At 46.0% G+C, this 19,654-nt stretch overlaps 1 protein-coding gene across 4 annotated transcripts in view; it reads left to right on the top strand.

Annotated features, from left to right (window-relative positions):
- The window catches only part of FGFR3 (fibroblast growth factor receptor 3), a 55,794-nt gene extending 38,094 nt beyond the window's left edge, over positions 1-17,700 (top strand). Inside the window, exons 8-18 of one of the 4 annotated variants that reach the window (XM_082758536.1) lie at positions 3,284-3,428; positions 6,011-6,198; positions 7,010-7,155; positions 7,242-7,363; positions 8,569-8,679; positions 9,155-9,345; positions 10,694-10,816; positions 12,150-12,220; positions 13,741-13,878; positions 14,484-14,589; positions 14,669-17,700. In XM_082758536.1, coding sequence (XP_082614662.1) covers positions 3,284-3,428; positions 6,011-6,198; positions 7,010-7,155; positions 7,242-7,363; positions 8,569-8,679; positions 9,155-9,345; positions 10,694-10,816; positions 12,150-12,220; positions 13,741-13,878; positions 14,484-14,589; positions 14,669-14,833 — 1,506 coding nt within the window. In that variant the 3' untranslated portion in view covers positions 14,834-17,700. Of the gene's footprint in view, positions 1-2,068; positions 2,220-3,283; positions 3,429-6,010; positions 6,199-7,006; positions 7,156-7,241; positions 7,364-8,568; positions 8,680-9,154; positions 9,346-10,693; positions 10,817-12,149; positions 12,221-13,740; positions 13,879-14,483; positions 14,590-14,668 lie in introns of all 4 variants that reach the window. The other 3 variants (XM_082758535.1, XM_082758534.1, XM_082758533.1) reach the window with 3 other exon arrangements.
- The last annotated feature ends 1,954 nt before the right edge of the window (positions 17,701-19,654 follow it).

Here is a 19,654-nt window from a genome sequence, read left to right as displayed (position 1 = left end):
GTGGCAAAGAACATATAAATAGTCCGTATAAATAGTGTTTTAAAATTACGTTTGAGCGGCACCGGGGTGGCTAGGTAATTAGAATTGCCAAATACCTTCTCTTCTGTGGACGGCAAAGGCTCTGCATTCCTCGAAGGGGAGCACAGGCAGGCGTTTGAAAGCAGAAGTTTTGTTTGGTTTTATTTTTGCTGAATAGGACCAGCACACGTCTATTTACTACTTCTGGTTAATCAGGAATGCTTTGAATTGTATTAATGCCGGCATCAGCACTGGGGCACGGAGCATTTCCATTTTGGGATGCATCTTTTGTGCACCAGTACTGGGCCTCCGCAGAGCTGTATCAGGCCCAGCTTTGCAGGGATTTTTTTTTTTTTTTTTTTTTGGGTGTACGTGCTTGTTTGCTTTTTCAAAAATAAAGATGATCTCGCTGTCATCTCAGGGCCAGTCGTTTGGCTGTATGGACTCGTTGCTCTTGTGCCATGCGGTGCTGTTGCTTTGAGCCAGGATTCTGGCCATGTTGCTGGAGCAGGGTCCTGCTAGCAGCCCTTTTGACCTCTGCTGCTTTAGAAGGGGCTCCCCACTGCCTAGTACTTTGGTGTCTGCAGGGAGATAAGGCTTTTTTATCAGCCTGTCCTTCCCTCCTGCCTTCAGGAGATTTTGTGGAGCCTAGGACCTGCTGCGGGGCAGTTTGTATATGGGGAGCAGACCAGTCTCCATCAGAGCAAGGGGGAAGGAGAGGAGCCCAGCATGTGAAATTCCCCCTCACATCTAAATCACAGGGACAAAACCCACCCCAGGCCAGATGGATAAACTGAATGCTGTACTTTCAACCTATTTTTTAAGCAGCCTGACAAAACCAAGCCATCACCTGCGTCAGCTCCTGAAAGCCGGGCTCATTTGTGATCAAAGGAAAGTCCTTGTTCTTTGCAGAGGAGCACTAAATGCATTCCAGTTTTGGAGGGGGGCTGGCAGCACGGTGCCCGAGCTTTGTCAAAGGCTAAATTGTACGTTCGGCATTGAAACATGCCCGCTTTAATTATAAACAAGGCAGCAGCAGCAGGCAGGCACATTTCCCCCCTGGTCAGGACAGACAGACCTTGCAGCGTGTGAGCCTCAGAGACGAGATCAGGTCAAAGCCAGCAGCGTTTGCCATCAGATGTGGACACCAGGGCTCCTTGCTGATGCCACCTCTGGGTTTGACTTCCAATAACCTATGAGATCTGGCAGCCCTGCTGATTTTCATGGGCTGAGAGTCACATTGGCAGGCTCAGGCCCTGAAATCAAAAGCATTGAGATGGAGCTGGAGGACATAAGAACAAAACTGAGAAATGCGATCATTTTATTTTCATTTCCAGGACTGAAGCTGATATTTTTATGGGCCTTCCCTAGGCTACTTCTGAGGCCACCCAAAACAGTTGTGCTTTTTTTTGTGTGCGTGCATTTTCAACCAAAATAAAAACAACTGTTTAGGAACAAACTGATACGCAGTTGTGGCAGCTTGGAAGAAGAGAAATAAACCCCTGCTTAACAGCCTGAAGTTTGTTTGATTTATTTAGTAAAGAAGAGGCTCCTATAAGCAGTGGAAAAAATTACAGCTAATTTCTGAAAGGCAAAGTCAGCAGCACGTTTCAGACCGCCGCTGCTTATATTTTGTTTCCAAATTCTATTTTGGAATCTGATAATTGAAACAGTATTTGCCGAGCCGGGTTGCAAACACAAATCTCTGCTTAAGCCCTTTCTCTGGTGCTCCTGTCTGCAGAGTTATTAGGGAACTGTAGGGCCATTGACTGCTGTCAGATGGAGAAGTGGGAAATTGTTCTAAGAAAGAAATGGCACACGTGCCTCCAGCAGCAGGAACACCATCGAAGGGGTGGGAGGTCACCTATGTGTGGTTTGGGGACTCCTCTTCTTCGCCCAGGTCATGGGTAGGTCTCTCACCACAGGGCGAGCTGGGGATGGTGCTACAGCCGGAAAGAAAATAGGCATGAACAGTCAATCCTAGCTGATATAGGTTCGATGGAGGTATTGTTTGGTTTACTGAAGTTCAGGTTTCTGTCTATTCCTGCAGTCTTGGATCAGTAAAAACGCTGAAGCCGATGCTAACCTAAATCTGTTCAATGTGACAGAACAAGATGAAGGAGAATATCTGTGTAGAGCCAACAATTTCGTAGGCATAGCCGAAAAACCATTTTGGCTCCACATTCGCAAACCAAAACCAGGTAAACCACAGACTCTGTCCCAAGGCCCTGGCAACTGCAAGAATGAGCTATAACATTTTAAGAAGCTAGTGATTAAAATTACTATTCATTTTGTATTACACCCTGTCAACTGACACTGAATGGCTTTATCTTATTTTCTTGCTAATTTTTTTTTACAAGAATGTAACGCCTATACAGCAATTGCCATGGAAAAATTCCCACAATAAAATGACTGTCAAATTTTGCTATCAACTCTTCACGCTTTTATTCCTTTCCCTTCCTTACAATTGAGTGCTGATAACAGAATTGCATGCTAATGACCTGTGACGTTCGGTGCTATGGAAAACCAAGATTTTTGCCCCTAAAACTGATACAGTCGTTACGGACTGACTTCTGTCCGTTTGATGCGTAATTGGGAAATAAATATCAACGTTGACTTGTATGAGCAAGCACGTTAAGCAGAGAGCAGTGCAAAGTTGTGAGCTCTCTGGTGTGACTCCAGCTGTTTCACTCCTGGAGGGTTCAGCACCTTCTTGGGATCAGCCAGAGTCACGCTGCAGTATCAAGGGCTGTATGATAAATATTTGGCTTAGAAATGGCCATTCTGAAAATAAGTCTAAAAAATTTGACAATTCTGAATATTCTTCAATGAACTCAATATTTTTATGTTCATCTGGTCAGCACTTGAGTCTTTCCCCACTACCTCTCACCTCCTTTCTCGTTTCTTTCCTTCTTTCCTTTTTCCTTTCACTTTCTCTCTCTTCCCCCCTGTACTCACCCTACTAACTGAAGGTCAGTCATATTGTGGGGGCAATTTTTCGTTTGGATGCTTTTGCTTGCATGCTTCTTTAGTGGGACAGAGTAAGAACCTGGTGAAGGGAACTTTTTTGCTTTTGACTACAGGTTGCAGAGGGGAATGAATGAATAAATGTGGAAGATGGGCCATTGGAAAAAAAAAAAAAAAAAAAAAAGAAAAACTTTAATCTGCTTTTGAAATTTGCCTGTGGTGTCCTCACACTTGCTGGGAATGTGGCTTATTCTCTGTTTTCCCTCTTTCTATATGTGTGTGTTTTTTTTCCCCGTAGACGGCAGGTGTTAACACAACGGATAAGGAGCTAGAGATTCTGTACTTGAGAAATGTTACTTTTGAGGATGCTGGGGAATATACTTGTCTCGCAGGGAATTCTATTGGTTTCTCACATCACTCTGCTTGGCTGACGGTGCTACCAGGTATTTCCTTCTGTGCTGGCCTCTCCTTCCTTCTCCAGGGTGCTTTGATGTTTGCTGTAGAAATGTCAGGTTCCTGCTGACACGTTCCCCAGGGAGGGCTCCCCTCTGGGATTTGCCATGCCAGTGACGAACCAGTGCAGCAGAAGACCCCTGTTGCATATTCACAGCTGGCAGATTTTGCATTTCGTCTCGGGATTTAAATTACTATTGCAGCAATGATACAAATTGCCCAGGATCCTTTTAAACATGGATAACTCAGAGGTGCTCACAGCCTCTGCATTAGGAGACTGTCTCTAGGTGCCAAAATTAGTCGCTTTGTCTCCTTATGCTGCAAGCGTACCTAGTGGGAGAAAGAAACTCCCCATCAGATGATCCAGGACACCTATACTGGTCGTGTACAGCGGATCATCAAGGAGAAACCTTTCTGTCCAACCTCATATCTCAACCAAAAATGAGATGCACACGTAGTCGGTGTGAGTACCCCCGTCCCTGCCTGTAGCATTATTTCCGCTTCATGGATGAACAGGCGGAGAGAGCGATCTCGGACGGGAGGTCGACTGGAGTCATCTGTGGACAGAGCCCAGGAGTGCTGGCTCCCAGGGGCACTGAATGCTGCTTGCTCCAGCTGAAACCGATGAAAGCTGCCACGGGTTTCAAACCCAAGGCCAGAGTGACCTCAATTTTGTGGTCCTTTCATGTGCAAAGCTCTCACTGACAATGAAGCCAGCACAGAATATGCAACAGGAGGGGTCTGCCCTCCAAAAGAAGGGGCCGAGGCTGTGCTGTGCCTTCACCTGCAAATTCTGCCTCCAGCTATGGAGGCAGCATGAGCACAGCCCAGAAAAGTACCAGCAATGTCTTACATGAAATCTAAGTGGGTGTTGTGCCTTGTAGAGGGTGCAGGAACAGACCTGCAGTGTGTTCAATAGGCCCTTGTAAGCATCCCATACCCACAGCTTTGGCTCACCGAGTCATAGACCACATTTGTTTCTATCTCACAAACGTCTTGGGATATGTTTAGGAACCAGGAACTTTGGCATTTCTAAGCTTGACTTTATCTGTGTGGGTGATTTGGTCATAAACACTTCTCCTGGGGCTCAAGAGGGTTTCCTCCATGCCTGACCCTGCTGCCGGTGGGATCTGCTGGTCTTTTCTCTGTTTATTTGCCAGCTCTAAAATAGCTGATCCTATCCTGTTTCTGCTTCTGCCATCCACTGGATGACAAATCACTTCCTTTGGTTAGAGCACTAATATCCCTGTTATTTAAGAATCTCCTGATCCTGTCTCATTCAACCATTACGCTGTTTTCATCATGTATGAACTCACACCTCCAATTTAAGCAAAGAACAAACGGGAAAAAAGAAAACCACCTGAAGTGGAACTTTATATTGAAGTCAGATGCAGCAGAGGACAGCTGGCAGTGCAGCAGCAGGCTCCAAAGTGCTGCCCAAAGGGAGGGAGGTGCGGGATCCAACCCTGATGGGGAACCTCACTTTGTGAACCTGTCCTTGTGGAGCAGAGAACGACGTGCTGTGAGCTTTGGCACCGACCTAGTGCCTGATCCCAAAAGATCTGGTAACCTTTCCCTGCAGGAAAAGATCACCCCCTGGCAGGATCAGGCCCGGCACAGCTGGTACATAGGCTCACATGCTCTGGATCAGCCCCCGTAGTCACCCATGACCATTTCTCCATGTGCATCCTGGAAACAGCCACCAAAGACCTGATTTGGAGCCTGCTGCTGCCAGCAGAAAGGCTCCTGCTGCCTGCCAAAGCCGCTGATGGACATGGGATGTTAGCAAGCTGCCCACACTGGCATGACTTCACTGTAAAGTTTCCTGCTGCTGACTGTTCCTCTGATGCTGGTTCACCTCTGGGGGACAGAAAACCAGTCCCACCATGGCTCCTTCCTCTGGTCCAAGTGCCTGTCCTGAAGGGAACAAGGGGAGAATTGCAACTGAGCCTTGTTGGCCCCAAAAACACCTTGCTCTCAGGTGGCCACTGCTGCTGGGCTCATGCCATTGCCTTCCTGGCTCAGCCACCTCTCCAGGCCAGACCTTCCAGCCTGCTCCCAATAAAACTTAAGTTTTCACAAAATAATTATGTAGATCTCTATCGTGAGACATTTTCCCGTTGTGATGCCTTACCCCTGGGAGCCCTTCAAGCCCCTTTGTCCGTCAGGGCAGGCACTGGTCCGGTGGAGATCTTCACTGGAGCTCTGGGCACACCCAGTTCCGTGGTTTGGATGTGCAGAGAGAGCACGATGTGGTTCAGAGGAACAGCACAGACACGTGGAGATGCCTTCAGTCTAGAGCAGTGGTTTTCAACCTGTGGCTGAAGGCCCTCCAGCATCACATCGAAGGGCAGTAAAATCATCCCCCCCAAAAAAAAAGCAAACCAAGCAAACATTTTAGCTACAGCCACAGGTGGAAAACAACTGGCCTAGGAGGGTCCCCTCGCTGAAGTCAGTCAGAAAATTGGTGTGGATGAGCAGGTCCTCCCCAAATCCTTCATGCTGCGTGTGTGCGGTTGCGTGCGGGCAGCCGCTGGCCCCATCCTGACTGCTGTCTCTTGTCACCCTGCAGCAGAGGAGCTAATGGAAATGGACGATTCAGGCTCGGTGTATGCTGGCATTCTCAGTTACGGCACTGGCTTAGTTCTCTTCATCCTGGTGCTGGTCATTGTGATTATCTGCAGGATGAAGATGCCAAACAAAAAGGCCATGAACACCACCACTGTACAGAAAGTCTCCAAATTTCCACTTAAGAGACAGGTAACAGAAAGTAGATACAAGATTCCTATTCCCCCCTATGGTCATTCCTTTTTTTTTTTTTTTCCCCTCAAAATTTCCTTTCTAGGTGCAAAACTACCAGAAAGATGTTGCCCAAGACATAAGTTGTCTGCAGTCTAAAAGTCTAACGCCCTTTTATTCATCTGTTTCTGTTCCAGTGGAGCAGTAGCTGGTGGCATCTGCCTTGGGTTCAAGCTCCCAGTGCTTGCACAGAAAGCAGGTCTTGCCGGGGAGCAGTATAAACCTGGCAGAGGGGTAATTTGGGGAGCAAGAGCACAGTAAATGTGCCTCTTCCTTGCGTTCTCATGGAGATGTAAGGGAGTCATCTTTCTCCATGCAGTTAGAGATGCTCTGCCATTGCAGAGGGGCAAAAGGCACCACATAGAGCCACATGGTAAAGTACGTGGATTTCAGAGCTCGTGGTGGGCAGTTACAGTGCCAGGATGGAACCACAGCTTGTACGTGCACATGTACACGTGTGCAGAAGCACACAGAGCAAAGGAAGGGCTTGTATCACTGCTGCCAGGACTCTTTCCTCCTGGAGAGCACTGGCTGACCCATTCCTCCTTCCCACCAGCGAAGATGGTGACCACGTGTGCCTAAATCAGCTCATTTCTGCAAGGATGGGGCGGATAAGAGATGGGGGGTAGGAGGGATTTCCCATTTCAAAATTACCAGTGAGATGTCAGAGATAGCTCAAAACCCCTCAGTGACCCACCTAGGGCACGTTCCCACCCGCTTTCCCGCTGGGAATACAGTTGGCAATAACACTTCATTTGCTCTACCCAAGCAGGTGTCGTTGGAGTCCAACTCTTCCATGAATTCCAACACACCCCTGGTCCGGATCACGCGTCTCTCCTCCAGCGACGGGCCGATGCTGGCCAACGTCTCCGAGCTGGAACTGCCTCCAGATCCCAAGTGGGAATTGGCACGCTCTCGGTCAGTCAAACCCACAGGCAGGGTCCCCACATTTCCCAGATCACCATCCTGATACCCACTAACACGCCTGTTATTCCTCCCTCCAGCCTGACCTTGGGGAAGCCGCTCGGTGAGGGGTGTTTTGGCCAAGTGGTGATGGCAGAAGCAATCGGGATTGATAAGGACAAGCCAAACAAGGCCATCACGGTGGCTGTCAAGATGCTGAAAGGTATGGGGAGCCCACAGAGGGCGGAGCAGCATCTTGTGCTGGGGTTTCCTCTCTTTCCTTCTCTTTTAAGTCTTTTGTACAAACAGATCCAATAGAAGAAAGCAACAGGGGCCTTTCTTCCGCTTCACCCACATAGCCTGGGGGTGAGGGCTGTCTCCTTGGAGAGGATGTTAAGGTGTAAGTCCCATCAAGAACAGGCAACCCGGTTCTCTGCCAAGGGGTAATATGATCACTGAGGAGAAGGGAAAACACCTTCACTTCTAGCCAGCCCAGTGAAGCAGTCTGCTCTGTACTCCCCCCATAACCAATGGTGGCTGTTTTACCAAAAGCTTGTGCAACAAATTCAGGTGAAGTTTGCAGAAATTCATCTGCCAAACTCCTGACCTTTCACTTAAAAAAATCAATCCAAAACTGATGAGAGATGGAAGGGAAGCCAAAATGGGGGATGCACGGGGCACCTCTGGAGGAGTCCCTGTTTCCCATCCTGCTCCCATGCAATCTTCTGGTAACCACAAGTGAAATCCCCCTGCAGAGTTCAGCTGGAACAGGCAGGGCAGATGCTCTGTCAGTGAGCAGCCCAGGTCTGAGGTTACACGGGGTGACATTTTTTAAACAAAACTATTTCTTATCAGAAAAGGATTCTTTAGATTTCCTTCAGTCTGTCTGGGGTTATTTTTGGAAGCAGGAACATTCTCATCTCTCCAAACCAAAGCATTCGTCTGGGGAGCTCTTCCCTCATTTTTCTACTGTTGTAGAAAAATTACAGGTTTCCATGCAAAAACTACATTCCTTCTTCTGTCCAGTATCCCATATCTAACCTTTCCCCTTCCTTAACTTTACCCTTTTCCCCGGGAGATAAGAGAGAGAAACAATCAGTACAGGAAAATGATGCCAAGTACCCAAACTGTCTTTTTTTACTTTAATGTTCATCAGGGTGAAAGAGAAGATGAAAGGTATTACTGATTTTCATAGGAATATTTATTTCCATTTATTCAATTTTTATTTTTGAACAAATACTCTCTTTTTTGGATAATAGCTTTTGTTTTTATTTTGATTCTTCTTCCCACAGTAGAAGAAAAACAAATACTGACAGTTTTTGCATACTTTTTCCCCATTAAAACCCCGCATCGTTGTGCAGCAATATTTTACAAAACACTTATTTTCATCCTGACATTTTCTTTCTCTTCCTCCCTTGCTTTCTCCAGATGATGCCACAGACAAGGACCTTTCAGACCTGGTCTCTGAGATGGAAATGATGAAGATGATTGGGAAACACAAAAACATCATTAACCTCCTTGGTGCCTGCACGCAGGATGGTACGAGCTCGCAGGGTGACGGGAGGCTCAGGGTGGTGTGTTTCACACTCCTGCATCCACAGCATTGCTTTTAGTGCTCAGCAAGGGTTTGTGGAGCTAATCTCACCCCACATAGGACCTGCCTGATGTATTTGATCAGTACCAAGGCATTTTTCCTCCTTCCTCTGGCTCACTCACACATTGACTGTGTGAGACCTGGCCAGGCCCTGCTGACAGCCATATAGCTGGCATCAGTAGCAGACTCCTGCCTGTGTCTGATGTGGTTTGGCTTGGGTTGCACCTTTCCCTGAGGTCTTCCTGTACGTCTTTCTCCTTTTCTCATCAGTATAAAACCATGTCCTGGACAGAGGCAAGGTTTGTGACTGGCCTCTTTATTAACTAACTGTCCAAAATGTCTCAAAAAATAAGATTTCAGGGGTCAGCCTGCACACGCTTCTCTTTTTCTTCTGTATGCTGACGGTGTTCTTGCTTGCAGGACCACTCTACGTGCTGGTGGAATATGCATCGAAGGGGAACTTGCGGGAATACCTCAGGGCACGTCGCCCACCTGGCATGGACTATTCCTTCGACACCTGCAAGCTGCCTGAGGAGCAGCTGACATTTAAAGACCTGGTTTCCTGCGCCTACCAGGTGGCTCGGGGCATGGAGTACTTGGCATCTCAGAAAGTGAGTTTGAGAAGTCTCGTTTGGTAAAAATGCTGGTCAGTGCAGTGTTCAGAGACGTGTGTGTGTGTAAGCAAATTCAGGCAAATTTGCCTATGCAGGTTTCTCCCTTTAGAGACCAGATTTTTCAGTACAAAGGACCTTAGTATTTTTGCAGAAGGCTGAAGCTGTAGAAGCCTGTTACCCACGTGCAGGCTGTGTTCGTGAGCTGTGCAGCTGAACAGCCCTGGCTGTCCCCTGCAGGCCTGTTAGCATCTCCAAAGGGCATGCAAAAGCACAAGCAGCCCAGACCCTGGTGTGTGTCCTCAGCTGTTCAGCCTCTACCACTTGCAGAAGTAATTGGTTTCCAGATGTATGATCCTGGGGCTTGTCCTGCAGTGGTCTGGGTGGACATCACACAAAGTTGTGAGCTTCCACCCTGGGAGGCATTACCTTAAACGACAGAGTCAGGAGCTCTGTGTGCCCCTGTCTTTTCCCCCATCTCTCTTTTGAGATTGCTGAAGATAGAGGCAGCTAAAAGGAAGCTGAGATCCTGCTTTTGCAGTGCACGTGTTTGCAGCTGTCACCAGCACGTGGAGGCTCGTTTGGAGCAGAGCTGGCAGTGGATTTGGCATGGCCATGCCCAGGATGCTCCCTGGGGAGTACTTTGTTGGCGTTGAGCCGGCTGCTGTGCTTGCTTACATCACACCCCGGGGATTAGTCCTGATTTACCCTGACACCAGCAAGTGGACGATCAGGCCTTTGAGTTAGCTAAGCTGTGCACCAGCTGGTGTGACCTCTTTCTGGGGGTAGGGCACATGAAGTCAAGAACAAATTCAGCTTCTGATTTCAGGTGTGTTGGCCCTGTGAGTGCAGTTCAGAGTGGATGCTTCGTGGTGGCTTTCAACTCCCTCTCTGCACAGTGCAGGCTAGTTTAGCTTGTTCCTCTGCTGACAGCTATTAGATATTTGGGTGTGTTGGCAAAGTCTTAATTTGAGAATTTTTTTTACTCCGGACATCAACTTTCACTCCTCTTTGTGGAGGAAGGGGGATAAGAACAGTTTCATGTCCCAGTAGGCACCCATAGAATAGGAAAGTTTGACTTCTCACCCATCCATGCATCCACTTTGGAGAAGGAAAAGCTGCACGGCCGTGTCAGCGCTGGGTCTGCCGATTAGGTGTTGCTAAGAGGTGGCTCCCACTGAGCATGCATGATGCAGCAATGACACAGAGAGCGAGGAATTAAGCGGTGCTCACAGCTTTATGAGCTTGGGAGTCAATGAAACAGCAGCTCGTAAACCACACGTTGCTGTTAGTTGCAGGCGCAAGCAGCTAACAAGCCCTTATTTATTGACTTGCTCACCTTTCACAGTGCATTCATCGCGACTTGGCAGCCAGGAACGTGTTAGTCACTGAAGACAATGTGATGAAAATAGCTGATTTTGGCCTTGCAAGAGACGTTCACAACATCGACTATTACAAGAAAACCACCAATGTAAGTACAGAACTGCCAAGAACTTGCAGCTTTCTTTCTGGCAGGGAACTGCTCTCCCTGCAACAAGAGGCCCTCGCTCCACATCTCCCTTTTTAGAGGGGCTTAGGAGGAAGAGATCTGCTGTTGGCCTCACCTGGTGATGGACCATAGATAGGCTGATCCCAGGAGTCCACCCACCATCCATTTTCTTTCTGACAGATGCTGCTGGTGCTAGCAGCTGGTTGAGAGGTCTCAGCTCTGCCAAGAAGGCTCTAGACTAAGAAACTAAGGCTTTTACCAAAGGAGCCTTTCTGAGCCTGTTGCACTACTGTTCATAAAGGTCCCAAGGAGCCAACCTCTGGCCCTACCAGAGCTCTTGAGCGAGGAATATCACCTTTTATATACCTGGAGCTACCTGGCTTTCATGCACTTTTCTCTCTTTTTTACAACTGAACTCCGTGTGTCTGCTACCAAGGGTGAGAAAACAGCCCTAGCCAAGGGCTGAGTCCCAAAGCAGTTCAGATTTCTGCCATGCTGCAGGGCACACAGCACTTCCCAGTGCTCTGCAGCAGAAGAGAAAAAGCCACAACTACAACGTGGTGCAGAGGACAGCAGTGGAAGAGCTGAGTGTATTGCAGAGCTCAACCGCTTTGCAACTGCAAGGGGTTTCAGTGCTCAGGCAGTCCTACAAAGCCCATGATGATCCCATGCAATATGAAAAGAATATATTTTAAAAAATATATTGTGAATTTCAATTACAGCTCAGATGGATTTCCCATTTGAGCTGCGTTGGACAGCTGACAACCTAATCCCATTTGTGCATGTTTATGACCCTGATGTAGAATAGCCCCCTGGAAACCTGGGTTCAGGCCTCCTTCAGACTTCAGTGGGATTAGGGTTTGATTCTCAGAGGATCTGGCCCTTGATTTCACTCTAGGAAATTTCCCCTCTGGTTCAGCCTAAGCAGGATTTGGTCTGAGCATCAAACTGATTCTTCCAACCAAAGAGATGGAACTGTTGTCCTATGTTCTCTGCCTCAAAGCTAGCTGCATTTATGAGCAATAGAAACTGTTCCCACACAAAGATTTAGATGCTCTGATATGTTAAACCTGCCTTGGCAGAGAAACACAGTTCACAGAGAGCATTTACTGCAAAGATTGTTAGCGAAGATCCAGGGATCAAATGCTGTAATCTGTTTATATGTGTCCACTACTGCTTTGCCCAGTGACCGGGAAGGCAGATGTGGTTGTTAATGAAAATGTTTCAAACTGGATTAGAAAAGAAGATTCAGATGGTGCCGTTGTGGCTGGGGGAATATGCTGATGGGATGTTCCCATTGTCTTCCTAATTACAGGGTCGGCTGCCTGTGAAATGGATGGCTCCAGAAGCATTGTTTGACCGGGTCTATACTCACCAGAGTGATGTGTAAGCATTACCCACACTTTTTTTAAAAAATAAAATAAAATAACAGTAAAATAAACACCCATACTATCCCCAAAACATATGTACTGCTAAACTCAAGCAGGGCTTGCTCAGTGCTGGGGCGCCTGGGGATGAAAACACAAATGATTCAATTCTAAGCTGCAGCTTTGCACACGTGGTTTTGCTTTTCTGTTATCTAGTTGCTTTTAACTAAGGATAAATCTCCAGTAGGCTGCTGAAGAATTACTGGGAGGCAGGCAGGTATTTCTTGTGCAGTTTTTAGATGAGGAGATTCATCCTGCAGTCAAAAAAAATCATGAAGAGAAAAACCATTAAAAAGTTACCCTTGACTTCTTCCAGACTTTGACCCAGGCAGACTTCAGTTGAGTACATGGGATGAGCTTGAAATATTCTGCCCAGCATTAGTAGAGGTGATTGGAGAATATTCAACAGATACATTCTCAGATTAATTTTGCTGCTTCATTTATTTACCTTTATTTTTCCTTATCCCATCTTGTCGGTTTTAGTCTCGGTGTACTGTAAGCAAACAGCAGAGCCTATGTAAAATGTAAATCTATCAGGGTGCTGCCTTAAAGGTTGCTCTTTCTTTATTCCTGACTTGAATGGAAAGTAGAGCAGTCTGGGAAGCAGTTTCAGATCACATCTAAACTTTGCAAGGACTGAAGTAGCTCAATATGCACACCGGCTTTTTTATTTCAATATTTGGATGATAATAGCTTTTTACAGTAATTTAGCAGACAGGCTGCCGGCTCCCCAAGGCTCGCTGCTTGCAGTTGGACAAATGAATCATTTCTATTTCTGTAAATTTCACATACTTTGGCTTTATTGATCTTAAATCATAGTTTCCATGCTTAGGTAATGCTGCATTGGGCATGACAGATAAATCAAAGCTAGAGAACAGGAGAGAGAGCATGCATGAAAGAGAAACAGAGACAGATAATCCCTGTTTTTAAAAAGAAAATGAAGAAGGCAAAAGATATTTTTGAAAAGAGGACTTTTAACCAGAGCACAGCTGCAGGACTGGAGTGTGTAACATTAGTGCTCTGCTGATTTTTGTTGGGGTATTTTTCTCCCAGCTTGGCCAGTGAAATGAGTGTTGTAACAAGCAAGTTTTGGTATCAGCTTGCACAATTAGTGGCCTGTGGTTCCAAGCCTGCAATTCAGTGAAGCTGTGCATGAATAATTTGATTTGTTCCATTCAGTGGAGCTGGTGGAAGACCTAACAAAGAGCTGGGGGTAATAGATGGGCTGTCACCTATCTGATTAAATGCTCATTTCAATTTCAGACTTGGTGCCTGGGATTTCTTTGCTATTGAGTTGGATCAGCAGAGATCTCCAAGTAACTAGTAAAAATGGCCTAGGCAATTAGTCATGCTATTGATGACTTTGTTAGCTATGCATGGCTGCACAGAAATAAAGCAGAGCAGGGGGGAGGGGATATGGGGGGTGGAAAAAAAAAAAACAAACTCATTGAATTTTAAAGATCTTTCTTTGGTTTCCAGCTGGTCCTTTGGAGTGCTACTATGGGAGATCTTCACTTTGGGAGGGTCTCCGTACCCGGGAATTCCTGTCGAGGAACTCTTCAAACTCTTGAAAGAAGGCCATCGGATGGATAAACCTGCCAACTGCACCCATGACCTGTGAGTAGAAGGAGGGTGACCCAGCAGCTTTCACCTCTCCTCTCCCGTTCCCCATTCCCTCTGTGGCCACAACCACAAATGGCCTGCTTCGGGCTGCTGGGGCATCACGTACCTGCCTCGTTCGATGGGTGGCAATTCGGGACACAGCTCGTCTTTAGCACAGGTCCTCACCTGGCTTTGAGAGTGCGTATAGGTGTGAGGTGATCAGTAATGAGGGCTTGGCCCCACAAAACCCTCCTCTTCCCCTCCCCGAGGCAACACCACCCTCCTCACCCCGCACCTAAGGGATACTGTCCTAGAAGCTGGGGCCGCAGCCTGCTTTGCCTCCCAGAAAATGATGCAATTACATTCAGTTCCTCCTCATTACTTCATCTCCAGTGACTCCCCAAGCCAATGTGAGCAGAAGAGGCTTCTCCTACCCATGCTCAGCAGGGACCTGCTGCCGTCCCCTCAGCACTGGGCTTTGTCCCCGCTGCTTCCTGACATGGTGGCTGGGGCTGAGCCATGCTGCTTCCCTCTCCTGTAGCTTTTCTCTCAGGCATACATGGTTTTGGGGCGAGCTTTACCACAGGTGATGATCTCCCTTTCCCTGTCATACCCCACAGGTACATGATCATGCGTGAATGCTGGCATGCCGTCCCCTCGCAGCGACCCACCTTCAAGCAGCTGGTGGAAGACCTGGACAGGGTCCTCACCGTGACGTCCACTGACGTGAGTTTGGTGTTGGTGGGGGGACATGGGGAGGGCTGGTTCATCCCCAAGGGTGCTGACGGGTCTGTCACCCCCTCAGGAGTACCTGGACCTCTCGGTGCCCTTCGAGCAGTACTCGCCAGCTGGCCAGGACACCCACAGCACCTGCTCCTCGGGGGACGACTCGGTTTTTGCACATGACCTGCTGCCCGATGAGCCCTGCCTGCCCAAGCACCCGCCCTGTAACGGTGTCATCCGGACGTGACGGCCCCCCCCCCCCGGTCAGACGGACGGACATACGGATGGACGGACGGACAGGCAGCGCGCCCACCCCGGCGTGAGCGTGGGGTGCCGAGGACAAACCCGTAGTGAAGGATGTTTCCGTGAAACTGCTCGGCGACGCTGGAGGATTTGTGTTGTTGAGCTGTTCAGGGTAAAAAAAAAAAAAAAAAAAAAAAGAGAGAGAGAGAAAGAAAAATCTTTATTTTTTATTTTCCCATTTGCTGTATAAAAAGTCAAGAAGCACTGTTTGGCCTGAAGGAACTAATCTCTTGCCAAGATGATCTATCTTGTATGATATTTTTTTTGGTATTTTTTATTTTATTTTTTCCTAAGTAGAATGTTAAACGTGGGGGTGCTGACCTCCAGCCTCCACGGTCACGTGCCGAGTGCCAGAGTAGCCGATCTGTGCCTGCAATACGAAGAAGAGAAAAAAAAAAAATCTTCCTTTTTTTTTAATTAAAAAAAAAAAAGCTAACGGGAAAAAAAAAAGTGTAAAGAATGTAGAAATTCTTTGCTTATGCAATCTGTACATGAACCTTTTTGGTGGAGCTGAAAAGCCACGTTGCCTGCAGGGATTCATATATTTATAAAAATATCTATATTTTTGTTGTCGTCGTTTTTATAGCTTCATGATCTTATTACCCAGCTACATAGAAGGAATCTTTTCTGGAAGACGAAGAAGAAAAAAAAAAGTAAAATGCAAATCGTCATGGAGAAAGGAAAAGAAAAAAAAAAAAAAAGAGACAGTCAAGTCATCCTAATTGGAGGAGAGCATCACCCTGCCGCTGGCCAGGTCCCACAGGGACCGAGCACCCATGCTGCTTCTCAAGCCCTGTCCCAACCTGCGGGAGCAGCCGTTTTGGGGAAAACCTCACTTTCTGGAGATGGGGGTTTGCATACTTTTTCTTGCAAAGGGCGAGTTGGAGGGGAGCTGCTCCTCCGGCCCTTGGCGCCAGCGGTTTGGCTCCATCTACGTGCAGTGACTTGGAGAAAGAAGTTACGGGTACCTGTAGGCAAGAGCCTTTAACTTATATCAAAAAGGTTTATTCCAGAGAATCTGTGTATATATCTATAAATATATCCTGTATATATATAAATAAATATATGGAAAAAAAAAGAATGTATAATACTAATGCAACATAAAGCAGTACTGAGAGAGAGTCTCAAAATATGAGCATTGCAATCTAGGATATACTGATCTGGGTGAAAGAGAAGATTTTTTTGTTTGTTTTATATCTTCACAGTTTTGTTTTAAAAATTGTACCTTAACATGTATATTTGTAAAGTTATTTATAGACATTAACATATCTGTTCATCGGTTTAAATAGCGTAGCGTTACTGTAAACTTTAAATTTCACTGAGTTTAAGGGTGTTTTTTTAACTTATTAAAAATGGAGAAAAAATATATTAATCAAGTTTTTCTTTTGTGTTTATGGGAAATATTGAAAGAATGTATAGATGTACAGTCCTTTAACAAATTACATTTAATGTTATAAATATATATATATATATGTATTCGTTAAAAAAATATTAGTTTATCCTGGATTGCAGTGAGCAAAGGTAAGTTTATTTTTCAATACATCACCAGTGGTTAAAACCAAACAAATAGCAGCAGAGAGATGATTTTTACATATTTCAGAAAAACAGGGCCAAGAATTCTTCCATCAGTTTAACCACTGTGCATTAAGGGGGGTGTGGGTGTTTATTTTTCTATTTTCGAATGAAGGTATTCTTTGTGGTTGAGTTAATAACAAGTACGCAGCAAAGCGAAATGTTGACTTTGGATGACGCGCGTTAATTTTTTTTTCCCCCCTTTGCCAGTACCGTTGTATTTTGGGCTTAAGAAATACCCATGTGGGCAAAACAGCAAGAGAAGTGACACTGTTTGCAGGGGAGATGCAATGACTGCATATTTCTTTTGCATCTAACACACTGAAAAATGCCAGTGATGCCTAATTTTCTGTGTTCAGAGTGCTGTGCTATTTTGTTCCTGTACGTCAGATTGCAGTTTAAAAGCACGCAAGTGAACTAGAGAATCTTACTGTGGCTCAAGGTGACAAAGGGGGAGGTTTGGGTTGGCTTTTTTGTTGTTTGTTTGTTTGTTTTTGTCCAGAAGACTTTATCTACCACCACAAAGAGGCAAGGGTAATTGCATCCTGAATTTTCTTTACATTTTTCTCTGGTGCATATTACATATCAATGTTTCAGAATAGCAGGATGGCAGCATCTCATTTTAAGTTTTTTGTTTGTTTGTTTGTTTCCTTCTTAGAGCCACAAAATCCTTATCCTAAAATAAATAATTTATAGTTGGAGGTTACTTCGATGGAAGTTTGAGAAGGTAGATTTCTATAGATTTTTGTTTTGTTTTGTTGGAATAAAAAAAAAAAAAAGAATTTTTTGGTATTTTCTTACAAATGTCTGCTAATTGTGTACATTCCAAGTACTCGAAGCGTTGAGTTTCATGTACTGAAAAAAGAAAATGTACAAAACTGTGCATGATTTCAAATGTTACTAGATATTATAAATATATATATAATTTATTGAGTTTTTACAAGATGTATCTGTTGTAGACTTGTTGACTTAACATTTCTTATTCAATGCTTATATAGTTTTATAGCCTGGACTATTATCTTTAAAAGCTTAAAAAATTAAAAAATTCCAATTTTGTTACATTTTATACTGTTGATGTTACAATCCACAGGTTTGCATAGCATGATTTTTCAATGAGCAACTCTGTTCAGTTTATTTTAATACTGTATTTCTGTGCCTGACAGCTGCAGCTGTCGAAGGTGTGAGATGAACACTAAATAAAACTATTCTGCTTTTGTTAACATGGCAAACTTACTTTTACCAACAGAAAAATAATAATAATAAAGATAAACAAGTTGTTAAATTTGGGGGTTTATTCCTAGTTGTGAGGGTCCTTTAAAAAAAAAAAAAAAAAAGTCTGTGGGGTCTGTAGTGACCAAACCTGCGCCAGGAGGGTATATTTTACAGTGCTTCACAAATCCTGGCCAGCACAGGTTTTATATTTGTAAGCAGTCATGGATTAGCAAGGCAGGATTATTTCTTTAGTAGTGGGTGTATTTATGTCCACACAGGCCATTGTGTGCATGCAGGATCAGGGATGTTTTGCTCCTTCTCCCATACAGGACCAAGTATATGCCCCTAGCACAAGGGCAGGATTTTCTGATGAAACCTCAGCCCTGGATTTTGTTCAGACCTGGAAGTCTCCCAGCATGGTGTGGTGCAAACACTGTGTTCAATCCTGCTGTGCGCAAGGGGAGCCCCTGATAGGAGAGAGAATGGGGATTTATCCAGAGCAGGCAGCCAGAGCCTCGCAGGATGGGTACAAGGGACCTCATCCTGCCCAGCATCCAAGGAGCAGACCCACATTCGGTTCCTTTGGCTCTGGAGGAACATGTAAGGAAGCTCCGTAAATCCTTGCTTTGCCAGCAGCAGATGGGGTGTTGCAACTTGGGGAGCACTAGGCCAATCCTACCAGCATGGCCATATAAAATTAACATACTCCTACGAGTGATCCTGTTGAACTGCTTCCCAGAAACCTCAATTTTTGGATGCAAGTTTATCCAACTGTGTGTAGCCTGCCTAATTTTAAGAAAGTGGTGTGGGGGGATTCATGCATCTCTGCAGGTTACATCTGCAGCACTGGAAGCATTGTTACTCCTGTTGCTTCCTAGAATTTACATTTTATTTATTTATTTATTTACTGAAGATAGATTGTATGGCATTTAGGTCATTTCCTTGCTGTTGTAGGAAAAAACTTTTTTTTTTTAGCACTGCGCTGTGGGAGGAGAAGCCTTGCTCCTTGCCATGGATCGTTTCCATGCTTCCCGGACACACGCTGATGATGGTCAGCCCCGAGCCCTGCAGGAGCACCACGGGCTGAGGGATGCTCTCTGCTCATTCATCATGGCACGGTGCTGAGTGTATTGTGCACCCCTGGCCACCAGGATGGGAGAAGCAGGATCGGGGCAGGCTGCGGTGTGCAGCACACCCATGCTTTATAGCTGCCGAGAAAAGTCCTCGGAGCACACAGCAGAGACAAAGTCCGTCTGTGACTGCCCTGTGCATGGAGCTGGCGGGATGTTTGCTTTCCCTCTTGGGTTTCATGATGTCATTCTTCCTCTGCCGGCCTCTGTGCGCAGCGCTATTTGCTTGTGGGTTAGGGAGGGGGGTAATATTTTACTTCAACTGCCCTGCGATGCAGCCAGCCCTTAGACGAGGATGAATTTTTGGCTGGCTTCAGCGGGCGAGGTGAAGTTAGCCATGGGCAAAACAAGCTGAAGGACCATTTGTGAAGCTGCCCCAGCTGCATGGCTGAGCCATCACGGCTCATCCTCCCCGTCGGTGGCCACAGCTTTCCACCCAAGCCATACTCCCCTTCCACATGAAAGAGGTATTTTTCAAAACAGAACAAATGTCTTTTTTTTCCCCCTGTGGGTGACTACACAAATAGGGCCTCACGCTGGCCCCTGTGACCTGTTTCATAGCAACGTTCAAACAAATGACTAATATTGTCATATTTTATGTGTTCTTGTTGGTCACGGTTCCATGGTGAGCCAGGAAGGGTTTGGCAAAAGGACGAAAAAGTCCGAAGCCCTGCAGGTGTCAGTAGGAGATGGAGGCAGCTAGAACTGAAATAGCAAAGTTTCCTGGAGCCACCTAAAACCCTTGCAGGTGGTGTCTCCTGCTGGTGGACTCCAAGTTAGTTCCTCCCAGAGGGTACCCAACCCGCAGAAAGGGAAGATGGAGACATGGGTTGTGTTGATATGAAAAGGGA

Source organism: Aythya marila (assembly GCF_965140915.1).
Source record: "Aythya marila genome assembly, chromosome: 4".
In the NCBI taxonomy this organism is placed as follows: domain Eukaryota; kingdom Metazoa; phylum Chordata; class Aves; order Anseriformes; family Anatidae; genus Aythya; species Aythya marila.
Note: the sequence above shows the minus strand (reverse complement) of the source record. Positions and strands in the feature narration are given on the sequence as shown.